This window comes from Leptonotus elevatus, chromosome 16, assembly GCF_054856555.1.
Source record: "Leptonotus elevatus isolate MCC_2025b chromosome 16, RoL_Lele_1.0, whole genome shotgun sequence".
Taxonomy (NCBI): Eukaryota; Metazoa; Chordata; class Actinopteri; order Syngnathiformes; family Syngnathidae; genus Leptonotus; species Leptonotus elevatus.
This window is the reverse complement of record NC_141254.1, coordinates 17,939,481-17,954,883: the sequence shown is the minus strand read 5'-3', so window position 1 is coordinate 17,954,883 and position 15,403 is coordinate 17,939,481. Positions and strand designations below refer to the sequence as shown.

At 42.6% G+C, this 15,403-nt stretch overlaps 2 protein-coding genes across 5 annotated transcripts in view; both read left to right on the top strand.

Moving 5' to 3' along the window:
* Nucleotides 1-109: 109 nt before the first annotated feature.
* On the top strand, nucleotides 110-8,620 carry LOC147161111 (dixin-like). 4 transcript variants are annotated; one of them, XM_086098696.1, is made up of 21 exons: nucleotides 110-381; nucleotides 1,036-1,162; nucleotides 1,598-1,723; nucleotides 1,838-2,060; nucleotides 2,283-2,378; nucleotides 3,613-3,710; nucleotides 3,780-3,883; nucleotides 4,520-4,603; nucleotides 4,850-4,903; nucleotides 4,999-5,049; nucleotides 5,188-5,292; nucleotides 5,482-5,535; nucleotides 5,935-6,024; nucleotides 6,101-6,172; nucleotides 6,251-6,316; nucleotides 6,510-6,656; nucleotides 6,965-7,022; nucleotides 7,098-7,194; nucleotides 7,265-7,373; nucleotides 7,469-7,548; nucleotides 7,639-8,620. In XM_086098696.1, the coding sequence occupies exons 1-21, from the start codon at nucleotides 319-321 to the stop codon at nucleotides 7,646-7,648; spliced, it is 1,914 nt and encodes a 637-aa protein (XP_085954822.1). In that variant the 5' UTR covers nucleotides 110-318; the 3' UTR covers nucleotides 7,649-8,620. The 4 variants fall into 4 exon arrangements, with proteins under 4 accessions (XP_085954822.1, XP_085954823.1, XP_085954821.1 ...); XM_086098697.1 differs by having other exon boundaries at nucleotides 111-381; nucleotides 1,033-1,162; nucleotides 3,619-3,710; XM_086098695.1 differs by having other exon boundaries at nucleotides 112-381; nucleotides 1,033-1,162.
* Nucleotides 8,621-8,821: 201 nt separating this feature from the next.
* dlat (dihydrolipoamide S-acetyltransferase (E2 component of pyruvate dehydrogenase complex)) overlaps nucleotides 8,822-15,403 on the top strand; it is a 6,613-nt gene continuing 31 nt past the window's right edge. The window contains exons 1-14 of the mRNA XM_086057818.1: nucleotides 8,822-9,229; nucleotides 9,858-9,959; nucleotides 10,022-10,146; nucleotides 10,258-10,429; nucleotides 10,544-10,670; nucleotides 10,765-10,946; nucleotides 11,977-12,136; nucleotides 12,208-12,275; nucleotides 12,794-12,901; nucleotides 13,048-13,155; nucleotides 13,257-13,375; nucleotides 14,174-14,336; nucleotides 14,412-14,548; nucleotides 14,631-15,403. The exon at nucleotides 14,631-15,403 is cut by the window's right edge and continues 31 nt beyond it. Of these exons, the coding sequence (XP_085913944.1) occupies nucleotides 8,978-9,229; nucleotides 9,858-9,959; nucleotides 10,022-10,146; nucleotides 10,258-10,429; nucleotides 10,544-10,670; nucleotides 10,765-10,946; nucleotides 11,977-12,136; nucleotides 12,208-12,275; nucleotides 12,794-12,901; nucleotides 13,048-13,155; nucleotides 13,257-13,375; nucleotides 14,174-14,336; nucleotides 14,412-14,548; nucleotides 14,631-14,760 (1,953 nt within the window). The 5' untranslated portion in view covers nucleotides 8,822-8,977 and the 3' untranslated portion in view covers nucleotides 14,761-15,403. The remainder of the gene's footprint in view (nucleotides 9,230-9,857; nucleotides 9,960-10,021; nucleotides 10,147-10,257; nucleotides 10,430-10,543; nucleotides 10,671-10,764; nucleotides 10,947-11,976; nucleotides 12,137-12,207; nucleotides 12,276-12,793; nucleotides 12,902-13,047; nucleotides 13,156-13,256; nucleotides 13,376-14,173; nucleotides 14,337-14,411; nucleotides 14,549-14,630) is intronic.

Below are 15,403 nucleotides of genomic sequence, written 5' to 3'. Positions count from 1 at the left end.
CGTCATTGTCCATTTCAAACAGCATGTGGGATTTTTGAGTACACAGACCTCTTTCCGGAAGTGGTCACTTGTTCGTTTTAGTTTTAAAGCACCAACCGGAAGCAAAGTTGTTGCCTTGACTTGACTCCGATGGCTAGCTTGACTAACGAGGGTCGTTTCCTCCTCCCGTCCATCAAACGATGTTTGACATTTGGAGGGCTACCGCTAACCGCACTGTTTAGTTAGCCTGTTGTTACGGCTCGTCCGTAACCATGAGATTCTAGTCTTAAGTAGTTAGCCGGCTCTTTAGCTGGCTTCAATGGGTTTTCGAGTGAAAAGATGATCGCTTCACTTTCTCGGGGAAGTTTGCTTGATGAGGTGCTGCACGGAGGCTTCAACGAGGTAACGGTACTCCGGTTCCTGTTTTGGGTTAGCTTGAGCAAACCACAACTACATGAATAATTCTGTCGTTTTGAGGGAATCAAACAAAGTGATACAAATATACGCGGTAGTTTGTTCTTGTAAAGGAAATGCGATCCTGAATTTTTTTTTTAACATGGTTAGGTTTAAAGGCATCATTTTGAACAGTCGTGTAATAAATCACTTTGAGGTTGTCAAAAGTAAATTTAACACGGCTAATTGTATACGATAAGGCTCAAATGTGCACTACGTATTAGTAAAAGGGTTCTAATGTGTTGTTAATGGGGTGGGTTGTGTATCCCGGACAACGGTGGTCACGTGATTGGACGGGACTGGTAAAAAAAGAAAAAAAAAGGAACGCACTGCCTGAAATATATGCAAAGTGTGACATTTAACACAACTGGAAAATATTCTATATTATTGGTTGTTTTAACATGAACTTGAGGGGAAAAAATGGATTTGGGGTAGTGGTACAGATGGTTGACCCCGCCCCCACCCTCTTTGTCCCCGCATAATAAACAAAGGACGGAGGCCCTTGGTTTATCACTGTTTTCTGCCTTCTGTGTCCCATTAGAAAAATACGTTTTATCCTTTTGACATTCATTAAATTTTGTTTTTTTCTTATCTATACAGCAGCAACTGGCCACCTACATCTCCTGGGTGAACGCTCAGCTCAAGAGGAAACCTGGACTGAAGCCCATCGCTGACCTCAGGAGGGATCTGCAGGATGGAGTGGTTCTTGTACAGCTCATAGAGATAGTTGGTAAATAAATGCACATGTTGCGTAATATATTCTAACGCTTGCACAGATCATCATCAGGAAGTGGCCGGTCGGTATAAGGATGCAGCCCATCAATTTGCTCATTTTAAGTCCAACATAAGTTCACAATAACGTAGTACACAACTTTTAAATTCTTTACAACGTAGTCTACAGGATTGTACCGAAATAAATGTTTCAAAATGAACCCTAAGCTTTCCTAAGGTTGAAATGTAAATGTGTTCAAACTTTGTGGTAAATTCCAATTGATCTGTACTTTTCACATACCACGAGAGGTAACCCGCGTACAGTGTTTGAGAATCAATGGCCTCTTATCTGTTCAAATCATACATATAATACAGACTGTATTGAGCGTATGCCCTCACATCTTGTCATATCATTTGTATCATCCTGTCATTTTCTATATAATCTTTTTGGCAGCTGGGGAAGTGCTTGAGGGTGTTTGTGTGGCTCCTCAGAGCAAAGAAGAAAGCAAGAAGAATGTGGAGCAAGTGCTGCAATTCATCTCCTCCAGGCATATACGCATGCCTCACATCTCAGCCAGAGGTACTGTTTGTCATATCACAAGACATTTTTTTTATAGATTCAGAATTTGAAAGTAGAATTAAATGTGTTACAAACTCTTTGTCATTCATGAGTCATACATTGTTCTTTCTGCAGACGTTGTTGAAGGCAACCTGAAATCTGTGATGAGGATTATCCTGGCACTGGCTGCTCACTTCAAGCCCTCGGCCAATCACAAGGCTGCTTCGGGAAGTGGGAGGAGCTTAACACCTTGCCACAACCCTCTTTCCACAGTGGCACTGGCTCAAGGTGCCGCGGCGACTCTCGCATCGGCCCGATATGACGCCTCGCTGCCTGCAAGTGCGTCACGCATTCTCAGGTAACTTGGGGGGCAATTATTTTTGAAAAGTGAAGCCTCCAAAGTCAAAGTTCAACAATATTTGTGTGGAAAAATATGCCTTGTAAAAAAATAATAATAATAATAAATAAATTCTCAGGTGTACCTAAAGATGTGGCTGGTCATTGTATTTGCTGCTATAAAGCTTGACAATGACTTAAAGAAGTTGCAATATACCCTTTTTGGCACACCTTCCATTTGCAGGAGGTCTGATGTGGACAAGAGTGTGTGTGTTCGTGCACTGGTGAAGCAATATGAGAGAGGAACTCCAGACGAGCAGGACAATGCGCAGACCACCAGGTAATTAAAAAAATCGCTGCTAACAGGTCTCAAGTGTCATCTGATGTTGATTCAATTTAAAATTTAGAAAACATTGACAATAAACGTCCTTTCCCATGAACATCTTCTAGCTCACACACAAATGAATATTTGTGTCCCTCTTGTCACATTTTAAATTTCAGATGAGATTCCGTTGGATTCAGCTATCTCTTCAATGCTGCATGCAAAATTAGTAATTTGCTCACCGAGGAACACAAAAGAGCTCTCATTTTCTTGTTTTTTTTGGCATTTAACACTGATCATTTATTTTCACTGAAAGTGTAGCCTTTAATGTCTGTTTACTTTTTTACATACTGTATATCCATATAGAAATGGTAACTAAAAGTCCAATAGTATTTATTAATAATAATTACTCATTAAAAATGTTACAATTCTAAGTATGAGTCAAATGTTTAAATACAGACAGTTTGAATGTGTTTGACATCAGGGATGGAATGTGCCAATGCTCGCTTGCAGTTAATGTGATGTAATGTCTATTATTTGCTTAATTCTTCACACTAAGAGAACAGTACATTCTCACATTTATTTCTATTTGTGTCATGCATGATGAAGCATATGATGGGTTAGTAACATGGTGTGTGTGTGTGTGTGTGTGTGTGTGTGTGTGTGCGTGTGTGTGTGTATGTCCAAAGGCAGATGATGGAGAAAAAGTATAATCAGCCTTTATCCTTTTCAATCACATGCCCAGTCCTGTTTTAGACTCCCACTTGCGTCATGCCGAGAGCTGTTTCTAATATTCCGGTCACCTTTCATTTGATCCACGCAACAGCAACATTTCGGACCGCCTCGGTCCGTGCTGCAGTACGAGAAGTTATGCCCCGCCGCCGCCGCCGTCGTCGTCGTGTGCATTAATTTAGGAGATATGCTTTCGCGGGGATATGCTGTGCTGGTTTCCATGGTAGCATGTGACGAGCAAGACGGAGAGGGGGTGTGTGCGTATTTGTGTTTGATTTTGGAAGATGATAAATTAGCATGAGCCTGCCACAACACAGCACGGATCAGTCAGATGGGGGGAGCGCAGATTAAATGGTATGCTGTTAGTGTTTACAAAATCTGGTTTATTGTATGACGTTGTGGCAAAATACTTTTATACTATGTTTAGTGACCTGCTAGTACTTCAAAGTTTTTTTTCCTGATGATTTACTTACAAGCTATATCTTAAGTGTTTTTTTTTTCTTTTTCTTTTTATTTTGAGTTTCAGCTCAGTGAGTCCTTTACCGTCTCCCAGAGCGCCGCCACCCTGCACCCAAGCAGACCACCAGGAAGGAGATGGCACACAATCAGAGAACAGAGGTGAGCGTTACATCTCGGGAGTCGCGATGTGCGATTTGTGCGTCGTTATTCATTGCCGCGACTCGACAGTCGAGTCGTCTGTTGCCGTCGCGGAGTCAACCTGGGAAGATTCCATCGGGGAAACTTTGGAGAAGGAGGTCGAGGAGACGAGGAAAATGGTGTCGGCTTTGCAGGTGGGCTTTTTTAATTGACATTTATGTTCGCTTCAAGTGTTGATGTACTGTTTACTTAAATATTGACATTTGTGAAATGGCAAAGTCAAAGTTTGAAACAAAGAAATTGACTGTAGAGTATTTGATGGGAACGTGCGGTAACATTTTGCTCACATACTCATCAGGTTCAAGGATACCGACTAAGCTTTTAAACCTCACGTTGTGAATGAGAGAAGCCACACAGATTTCCAAAATTAATATTTTTTTAATCAAATTTTTAATAAGTCAATGTATGAATACAGGAACATAAAAAAAACTATGCTTAGGAAGTGATTCAATTCAAATGTCCTGCTACACGTAAAATGTTAATCAAAAAAAAAATATTTAAATGAATAATTAAAACCAAACCGTTCTTAATGCAAATGTATTGAACTTAATTCAATCCGATTGTAATGTACTCAGGCACATGTTTTTTCTCATACCACTAGAGGCTGCCAGCGTACCACTATTGGTACATGCCGCACTTTTGAGAATCACTGATGTCAAATACAGTAATTACCAAAGCTATTGGTAGTTCGGATTACAAGAAATGTAACTGTATATTGCTCCACATCGCCACCTGGTGTCAATTGACATCATTTGTCATCATTTTCTCAGGCCCTGCTCCTCCAAGGCTCCCTGCCAGAGGACGAGCAAGATCTGTCTTTAAGTTTGGATGAAGGGCATCCTGATCAGCAGCTGGTACACACTTCCTCACATCTGTTTTTGTTTTTCTCCTTCAAATGTTTTATTTTCTGTAGGATCGCTCCCCCTTTTCTTCCTTGCAGCTCATTGTGCTCCACACAGATCGCATTTCTTTTCTGTGTGTGTGTGTGTGTGTGTGTGTGTGTGTGTGACTATGTAGCTATGTGTGTGCACTGGGTGGTGACTCGGGTGTCGGTTTCTGTGCATTGTCACACGCCTCCCTCGTTCTCACTCTCTTTCCAGGTTGTCATCCGCAGCCGCTTGGATCAGAGTATGGAGGAGTCTCGGGAGCTGAAGGTAGGTTTTTTTTTTCTGTTCAAGCAGAATATCAGACACTTGATTACATTCAACGAGCTGTGTGTGACTAATTAATATTTAACTCGCCGGTTTAGAGGGAACTGTTGAGCTGCAAGCAAGAGATACGAAACCTCCAAGGAATCAAGGCAAGATCCGCGCATAATTTACACAACACATTACAGTTATATACTGCGACCGCTCATGCTGTTTGTTGCATGACGTGTTAACTTATTAGCATTGGGCAAAATCAAGGTTGCTTTTTGTTGGCATGCTGAAAATTCCAGGAGGCTCAGCAGCAGCGCCTGTGCACTCAGGAGGCGTCTATCCTTCAGATGAAGCAAGAGCTGCTCCGAGCCAGCATGGCTAAGGACGAACTGAACAATCAGAAGGTAAAAAAAAAAAAATCATAATCAAGCACATCTTTTTTTATTATTATTATTATTTTTTTTACTTTGTAGCACTTTGATATTGTTGAAATATAAAGTACATTACATATATTTATTATTATTATTATTATTATTACTATTATTACTACTACTACTATGTAATTTTTTATTATGCTATTTCCCGATTTTCAGACCGAGCTGCAGTGGAAGCTCGAGGAATGTACCCGACTGTGGAGTGACTGCAAGGTAATGTGTGTACAGTACTGTAACTCTACGGAGGACCACAACTGCCAAATTTTAAAATGAATAAATAAATGAATAAATAGTGTGTGTGAGTGTGTGTATTTTTTTAATTATATATATTTTTATTCTATTTTTATATTTGTCTTTTCCCTTTTTATTTATTTATTTATTCATTCATTCATCATTTTAAATGTTGCCAATTTTGATCCTCCATATAACTCAACACCTTCAGTTGTTCAACATCCTTTCTTCCGATAGCATTACATACACAAAAATAAAAAAATAAATTTCTATATTCTTCAAATCTTCAATGCTTTTTTGAGTTAATTTGATTGTTTCCCCTTTGAGTTGTCATTACTGAACACATTTTCTTCCTTTTCCTTGTCTCCCTTGTTACCAAAGACTGAAGTTGGGCAGAAGGACAGACTTCTGCAACAGCTCAAACAAAAACTTGAAGAAAGCCAAAAGCAGCTGGTTCAGCTGTCACACTCAGTAAGTTGCATTTTGTCCTCCGGGCTTCTACTGAGGTGTGCGTTTGTGATGTTTTAGTTTTTTTGTTTTTTTCTAGAATGAGTTGCAAAAAGAGCTGGACCATAAAAACAGCATGAGGCAGGAAGTAATGAATCGAGACCTACTACAGGTAATATTGATTTGAATTACACCACTACCAAATTCTGAACATCACACACGTATTTGACAATAAACTTTATTTTCTCAGATTTCCCCGTGCACTGAAAACAATGGCTATTACTACTCTGCCAATCCTGCTTCCTCCATATCAAGCGTAAGTGCTTTTGCCTCCATTTTGTACTTACTCTTATGGAGATGACAGCTCGAATGCCATTTGCTATTATCTTACCTCCCTGAACAACCCTCACACAGCATGACAAGTTCTGAGCTCCTGCATTGAAACGTAGTAGCTTTCGTCAAAATATTGTTATTGGTGAATAAATTTCGTGGTCGTGCCTTATTTGCAGGCAGAAGAGGTTCAGCTGCTCAGAGATGCACTTCGAAGTTTGAGGAGCGACTTCAGAGCCCATGACCCGCAGCACCACACACTGGACACCCTTGAGCAAGGCATCGTGTCACTCATCGACAGACTGCATGCGGCGCATACACACACGGTACGAGGGTGGTTTAAAAAAAAAAAAAAGGAGTTTTTGGTGTACTTTAGTGAGTTCAAGCTACTTTTGAATTCATTACTGTGGATTTTATCAACATTTTGACCACACTTGTATTTTCAAGATAGTTACGTGACAGAAAATGGAAAGCGTGCATCTTCGTACTCCCTTAGGGATGGGATTGCGATATATTTCTGTAAGCGAGATAAATCTAATAAGAGTTCCAATTGAATTCCACTGCAGGGACTGCTTGCAAACAAAACGGTTGTTGTCGTGCTCGTTTCTCTTCAACTTGTGTCCTCAAACTGCAGGTTAGAGGGAAATCTCCCAGACGCAAAGGACAGAATAGTGACTGCGACTCTTGGCCAAGTAAGTTGAAACGCAGTTTAAACATACTACACATTTTTTTAGTGTCGACTATGTTTCTAATTTGTTTCACTACAGAGGTTTGTCAGTCTAACAGCACCTCCACGTCCTCTACGAAGATCCTGTACTTCAGAGGAAGATCCCCCACACCTTCAATGATCAACATACCCAAAAGGTGGTTTGAGTTTGACGTCAGCATATGAAATGGCGTAGGATAGACATTTTCAATGTGAACATTTGAACAGGTTGGGAGAAGTGACACTGAAGGATGTGAAGGCAGCTGTGGATCAAGAGGGGAACTACAGGTACCACTTTAAGGCCTTGGACCCCGAATTTGGTACTGTGAAGGAGGAGGTAAGAGAAAGCTGTGGTTGTAGAATTTCTTTAAGTGAAATCCACTGATCATAGGGTACGTTACTGTTTGTCCCTGTGTGTGTGTGTGAGAACAGGTTTTCTTAGATGGAGCCATCGTTCCTGGCTGGGAGGGCAAAATTGTGGCTTGGGTGGAGGAAGACCACGGCGAAGACGGGTAACAACATCGACATGTCTCCTCATATTCTCGCCATTTTCTTTACTGTCGTTGCTCAGTTGTTTGTTTGCTTTCTATTTACATTTTTAGACATTCATGAAACTGGAAGCTTGAACAAGATGATTTTTGAGATTCAACTTTTTAGAAATAACTAGACTTCAACAATTGGATACTTGCTGTCGTGTCGATCATATCATATAGAACTCAGTGCCTTGTTACCATGCGCTTGATATTGCCAGGGCTTAACAACAGTGTCTCAAACGTACCAGAAACCTAACCTTTATTTTGTCCACCTCCGGTTACTGGTAAATAGAAGTGTTTGGAAACTCCTTTCATTCATTCATTGTTCAGCACTATAGTTTTTTAAAGTAACTGTGGCCAGCTTAAATGCATTTTGTCCTTGAGCTTGAAACATGGATGTCATTTTAAGCCTTCAGTATTATCAACCATTGACATGCTTTTGGAAGTGGCACCTTGTTATCTTAATGTCAAGTTTTAATTTTGTTTGTTTTTGTTTGTTTGTTTGTTTCAAGTGGCTCACTGCCTTGCATGTTAACATTCTGGACATGCTTCTGTGAATAGCTGTTGAATACATGTTGTAACTCATGTGCGTTAGAAATGCAGGTGAATGGCACTGTTTACATACTGTTTACTGTTTAGAAAAAAAAGAAGAAAAATTTGTATTTTTTGTATTTTTCCCCTCCATATTTTGGTATGAATATTATCCTTTGTCACATATAGGCTAAGAATGCTTGTGTTTTAACGACACATGGAAAGCATGTCAGAACTATACCTTTATTTATTTATTGTGTGAGTGTGCATGTGTGTATCGTGTGCTCAGCTCACCTTCCATGTTAGAATAATGGCAGACCCCTTCCATACACTCATGCTTACCATTTGCAATTGTTTCTTTTTTTTTAAACAAGCCAATTGAGATATGCATCGATCTAATGAACCCTTCTGAATGCCATAACAGTCTGCAAAATGTACAGTTTAAATATTTTCTACGCTACAAATAAAGACTTACCTTTTAAAAACAAGTACATTGTCTGTCAAAGTTGGATGTGTATTGCAAAATAAAACCTGTTGTATAAAAAATATAATCGTTTCATTTTTGAGTGTGTGGAAAGAAAATTGCATACTACTACAGAATAACATGACACATTTATTTGATTGATTTTATATGGAATATTATGGCAGTCTTCTTGGCTTTGTTGATGTTCATTTTACGTTTCAACATATTTTACGACACTTTTCGCCGAGATACGGCAGTGCGTGTAAGAGCCGGAAATCGGTGTGTTTTGGACAGGGGGAGGTCATTAGAAAGTGAGGAGTGGCACCGCAACGGTTATTAAGAGTTTTTTTCCCGATGCAGATGTAAAGTAATTCTATTATCCATAGGTCCGTATAGTTATTCAACTGCTCCGACATGCTTCGTCTAATCCTGCGGCTCAGGCCGTCCGCCGGGCTCCCTCGTCCCCGTGCCCTCCCGGCTGGGCCTGCCGTCAGCTCCCGTTGCTTATCCGGAACCGGCTGTGCGAGGCGGCTGCACCGCGTCGCCGGCTCCCGGGTTGTCTGCTCCACGGTGGGCTTCAGTCACAGGGGGGCCCTGCTGCGGTGTCCCCAGCTGACTGCGAGCTGTCGCAGCGAGCGTTTCTACAGCCTGCCGCCGCACCAGAAGGTACCGTTACCGGGTTTCAGGTTGCTATAGCACCCGCGACACTTAGCATGACCTCCGTCGCTAGCACAGAGACGAGATGAAACTTAACGCGCACTTTTTATTGCATTAGACGTCTTAAAATTAAAATGTAACACGCAAATCATTGTATATTGTGCAGTTCGTGTGAATTTTAGTCTTAAAAGTGTGTTTAAACTCCATGTCATTTAGGGAGTAGCTGGGAATAGACATGCTGGCTAACAGTGTTTCCCAACCTATTGAACCAAGGCACATTTTTTTTGTATGAAATAATCACATTCAAAATAAACATGATGAACACACTTTGGATTTTTGTGGTGAGTGGAATAAAAAAAATATATTTTCAAGCAATACTATTTTGTTGAACTGCACTCATTCTCGTGAAAACGTTCAAAGTTGCAATTCTGACTAAACTTGACCCCAAATTTTAAACTGTACTAATACGTGCCATGTGCCACTGGTCAACCTTTGACCCCCCCTCCACTTGTGACTAGCCACTGTAACTTATAAATCACCTTGAAATCTTCTGTCTATCACTCGGTATATTGTGAAGTATGTGTTACTGATCATGTCTACATTATTTCAGTGATGTGCTGCTGTCAATGTTCAACAGGTGGAGCTGCCTGCACTCTCGCCCACCATGCAGACTGGAACCATCGCTCGCTGGGAAAAGAAGGAGGGAGAGAAAATCAACGAGGGAGACCTCATAGCGGAGGTGTGGAGATTGTGTAATGCGTGTGGATATGTGGAAAAAAAACGAATCATGTTTATTTGTAGGTGGAGACGGACAAGGCTACAGTGGGATTTGAGATGATGGAAGAGTGCTACCTAGCCAAAATCCTTGTTGCTGAAGGGACCAGAGATGTAAACATTGGATCAGTCATTTGCATCACAGTTGACAGGTAAACAGAACTGCGATACTCGTACCTGCTGTAGACGAATATGGGAAGTAATTGCAATCGCAGAAACAAAAAAGTTCACTTAACGCTTCTTTTATTTTGTCTATCTTGCAGTCCAGATCTCGTCCCAGCATTCAAGGATGTTACATTGGACTCGCTTACTTCCGCTTCTTCATCAGCCGCCGCCGCCGCCGCCGCCGCTCCTTCTGCTCCTCCTCCTCCTCCATCGGCAGCTGCAAGTGCACCGCCTGCGGCTCCGGGCAGCTCCTACCCGACACACTTGAAGGCGGGCCTCTTAACTCTTCAAGCACCGTTGATGTGAAATGTCGTCAACGGGAACCTCGATGAAGAGCGACTGTGTTTTTATTTATTTTTTTATTTTGGGATTGATGTTGCGCAGATCACACTTCCCGCCCTCTCTCCCACCATGACGATGGGCACGGTGCAGCGCTGGGAGAAGAAGGTTGGCGAGAAGCTCAGTGAGGGAGACCTGCTGGCTGAGATCGAGACGGACAAGGCGACCATCGGTAAACCCGAACGTCCTTGAACACACCCGTCCCCAAATTGTTGTCTCTCATCCAACCTGTTCTCATTGTGTCCCCCTTTTTGTGTCATGGTGAGGTTTCGAGGTGCAGGAGGAGGGCTATCTGGCTAAAATAATGGTGTCGGAGGGGACGCGCGATGTCCCACTGGGGACGCCGCTGTGCATCATCGTAGAGAAGGAGCACGACATCGCTGCCTTCAAGGACTACGTCGAAACGGGCGTTGCGGAGATTTCAACACCTCCTCCTGCTCCAGCGCCAGTAAGACACTCGCACGCAAATACAGCGCTGGCTCGACTTAGTGGACTTCTTTCCATTTTTTTCGTATCTCGAGTCGCTCGTACCAAAAAAAAATTTAACTTTTTTTTTGTAATAGGAAAAATACAACAAAGCAAAAGTCAAGTATTGTACTGCATGAATGAAAACAGTACTACCAAAATAAAATCAAATGTTAAGTGATACGGTAACCCACTCGTAATGCAAAGTTATTGAAGAGCTGCTATCGACCTCAACTCGTGCCACACCGATTCACTCATTCGAGCCGACGTTCAAACTCACCTGTCCATCCTGTCCTTTCGATTCAGATGTTGCTTTGTCTGTCATCATCACAGACACTCACGGTAAATAAAGCAAATAACAAAGAGCAACTACTGTAGCGCTGCAAGGCATGCTGGGAATGAATGTCATCTTCACTGGTTTTTGCTTTTTGCTAGGCCCATTTTCTCCTTTTAAATGAGCCTTTTTTCTCTCTAGATGTTTACTAATTGTTTAGTTTTTTTTACACATCAAACTATTGCAACATAAGAAAAATATTCTGATTTAAAGCTGATTTGACAACAATGACAGATCATTTTAAAGAAGACCTAAATAGTTCTTATTATTGCATGAAATGTGTAACCCTGTGAAACATAATTTTAAAGAAAATTTATTATTATTTTTATTATTTATGTTTTGTTTTTTTTGGCAGCAAATTTGTGTAATTGCACATCCACTACAGTAGGTGGCAGTGGTGCTCTTTATCAAAAGAGTGCACAAGGAGTTAATCAGGTTGGGGTGGGGGGGTTAACAAAAACTAATTGAGAAGCACTGCTGTACCGTCACGTTCACAACTGGGGCATGTTGGATAGTTCGCTGCTGCCACCTAGTGGTGGAAGATGAATCATAACTCACATTTTTTCGCTGACCACACAAAGCAGCCAATGACCTCAAAACTTTCCAAAGTCGAGGTACCACACTGTAGAACTCGGCTAAAATCCTTCCGCTGATGTAACGCGGCGCTTTGTTCACGCAGGCAGCGGTGCCCGTCGCTTCGCCACCAACTCAGGCCCCCGCACCCGCCGCCAATGCCGCACCCGCCGCCAATGCCGCACCCAGGAAGGGGCGCGTGTTCGCCAGCCCCCTGGCAAAGAAGCTCGCTGCAGAGAAAGGCTTTGACCTGGCGCAGATCACCGGTGAATCCCACAAGCAATACAAAGGCAGACCTTGACAAATGTGACGACGACGTAAACGCTTCTTTTCTCAGGTTCTGGCCCGGATGGACGCATCACCAGGAAAGACATTGACACGTTTGTTCCTGCAAAGGCTGCACCAGTAAGTTAGTCGAAATTGATTTGCATGATTATAACTTTTGATGTTTCCAACGAAAGAAACAAAACAAAATCGTGCGCCCCTCGCTAGTATTCTGAGTGAGGCGATCCTATTGTCTCAGCAGGATGTGCATGAAAAATGGACTTTTCCAAAGACTTTTTTTTGACTGAGAATACAAATGAGAGGGTGCAATTTAATGCCGCGTGACAAAGCCCTTGAAAGGTCACACAATTGGCTTGTACGATTGAAATTCCGATTCAGTCAATGTGTGGCCAGAACTGCCATCAAATTAGCATGCATGAAATATATTATTACCTCCATGTAAATCCCTAGATAGCCCCCCCCCCCATCCCCCCACCACCAAAATGGATGGATGCAAATCTATCCAACCCTGCGTTTCAATAACGGCCCAGTCCGTCCGCTGAAGTGGAAGCGAAGGCGATAAGGACGTGTTCGGCAGAATGTTGCCGTAATGGAGCCTCGTGAATTTTGATCTCGTTCAAAGTGTTTCCTTTTGGCAGGCGGCCGCGGCGGCTCCGACCGCTGGCCCAGCTGTGGCGGCGCCTGCTGCCGTTTCCGCCGCGCCGGCCGGGACGTTCACCGATATCCCCATCAGCGGCATCCGCAAGGCGAGAGCAAACACGGCTGACTTAATGTGTCGTCTCGCTGCTTTGGCTTCATGCTTCCTTCCGTGTGCACTTTCTCACACACACACACACACACACACGCACACACAAAATGTGATTGATTGATTTCTATATTTTCTCCTGTGCAGGTCATCGCTCAGAGGTTGATGCAGTCGAAGCAAACCATCCCTCACTATTACCTCTCTGTAGATGTCAACATGGACCAAGTGCTGGAGCTGAGGAAAGAACTCAATGAGGTACCTTTTTTTTTTCTTTTTTCTTTTTTTTGGCCTGTTTAGGGATAGAAGAGACAAAACCCAAATCTTTCATGTCAAACAACGCGACCTGTGCTGTCCAGGAGGTGAAAGGCCAAAGTATCAAGCTCAGTGTGAATGACTTCATCATCAAAGCCAGCGCGCTGGCCTGCCTGAAGGTGCCCGAGTGCAACTCCTCCTGGATGGACACCGTCATCCGTCAGTGAGTAGCTTCAACACTGCTCACATAGTTTTTGTTGTTGTTTTTTTTTTTTTTTTGGTTTAGCAGTTAGAAGAAGGTGAAGTTTCATACGTGAACAAAATGTCCTAATGTTACACAAAAGTAGACAACTGATGTGATGTTGTGACCATGTTGCATTTTAACTCGGGCAAACACAATCTTTGAATTTACAGCTCCACTTTCTGCATGCACACGTTTCTTTGACAGAAGCTGTGTTTAAAAACGAACACACAAACAACAACAAAGAAAATTTGTAGGATTTGAAAATCATTACCTTCCTAAAATAAGGGCCAAAGTCATTTTCCCCCCCCAGAAAACACAAAAAAACAACTAAATAGTGATTATCGGTATATTTGATTAATTAAGAATTGTATTTAGGGGGTAGAATTGAAAAATCTATTCACCTAAGGAAGCAGTTACAGAATTTTTATTGTATTTTATAATAAAAACAGAAAGTAGTGTTGTGTACTGTTTGTGTAATGGCACGTTGCTATCAATAGAGGGCGCTAAATAGTATTAATGCTTATTTTGAATTCTATTGTTTTAAATTAATGTAATTAGATTTCCACTTATTTATTAAAATAGGAATGAATCTAAAAATGTGCATACAAAAGGAAAAAAATACATTTTAATTAATACAACAAAACAAAACATGACTCTTGAAAACGAATGCTATTGTTAATTCCAATGGAATATTTCCAACTTTTCACATTCTATTTGACACTGCGCGTATGTCATTTTGAATTCCTCACGTGTACGGGGCCCGTTTCCTTGTTCTAGGAACCACGTTGTGGACGTGAGCGTGGCGGTGAGCACGGCCAACGGTCTCATCACGCCCATCGTGTTCAACGCGCACATCAAAGGGCTTGCCGCCATCAGCGGCGACGTGGCGGCCCTCGCCGCCAAAGCGCGCGACGCCAAACTGCAGCCGCATGAGTTCCAGGTATAAATCTTTCGAGCAAAAATCATGGAAGAAGAATCTGACATTCTAATTATAATTTTTTTTCGTTCCCACTAGGGAGGCACGTTCACCATCTCCAATTTGGGGATGTTCGGCATCAAGAACTTCTCGGCCATCATCAACCCCCCGCAGTCTTGCATCCTCGCCGTGGGAGGCTCCGAAAAGCGCCTCATGCCCGCCGACAACGAGAGAGGGTACGTTTGATCCTCTCGCTGTATCGAACACAAATGGAAGGCCATGTTGTGTAGTCAAGGCGTCCATTTTGTTTTTTTCCAGTTTCGACGTGGCCAGCATGATGTCGGTGACGCTGAGCTGCGACCACCGGGTGGTGGACGGCGCGGTGGGCGCCGAGTGGCTGGCCGAGTTCCGCAAGTTCCTGGAGAAACCCGTCACCATGCTCTTGTGAGCGGACTGTGGCCGAGCGCCGAAGCGCCGCCAAAACACTCTGGATCCTCCTGCGATTTGGCTGGCGCGCATCAGCGGGTCACTTCCTGTTGCCCCGAAGGAGGGAGGGGCAGAACTCACTCCGCTTCAAGTCTCTAGTCTCTCTCTTTTTATCTCGCTATTTATTAAAGGTCCATGTCGTAAGAGGAAACTTTAGTTGTAATTCATCCGAGCATTACATGCAGTCTGGCCGCCAAACACTTAACATGTTGTGCAAAAGGGAAATGTTACACTATTGCGTCCAATCAGAGATCAAATTTACTCCCAATGATTTGTGTGTGAATGCGATACGGGCGGACAGAAAATGTATCTCTGCTATATTTGCAGCCTAAAGGATTGAGAGGAGTAGTCACGATTATTCTTTTGTTTTGTGCTATCGTTGTGTACATTTGAAAAGTCATGTATATCCTGTACAGTGTCACAATATCTGTACAGCCCCCCCCCCCCCCCCCGGCAAATGTTAATATGGAAACTGAAAAAGTGCTGATCATGTCTGCCAATTGCTCTCTTTCTCGCTCTGTCTGCTCCATGTTCATTTTCTCGCCTCTCAGTCAAATCTTCTGTCCTTCGCTCAGCTGAAACGCACAAAGTTGCCACTGGATGTG

Coding starts and splice junctions, on each gene's coding strand:
- LOC147161111 (XM_086098695.1), top strand. CDS start 319: ATGATCGCTTCACTTTCTCGGGGAAGTTTGCTTGATGAGGTGCTGCAC. Junction 382..1,032: donor TGCACGGAGGCTTCAACGAG/GTAACGGTACTC, acceptor TTATCTATACAG/CAGCAACTGGCCACCTACAT. Junction 5,293..5,481: donor ACGAACTGAACAATCAGAAG/GTAAAAAAAAAA, acceptor CCCGATTTTCAG/ACCGAGCTGCAGTGGAAGCT.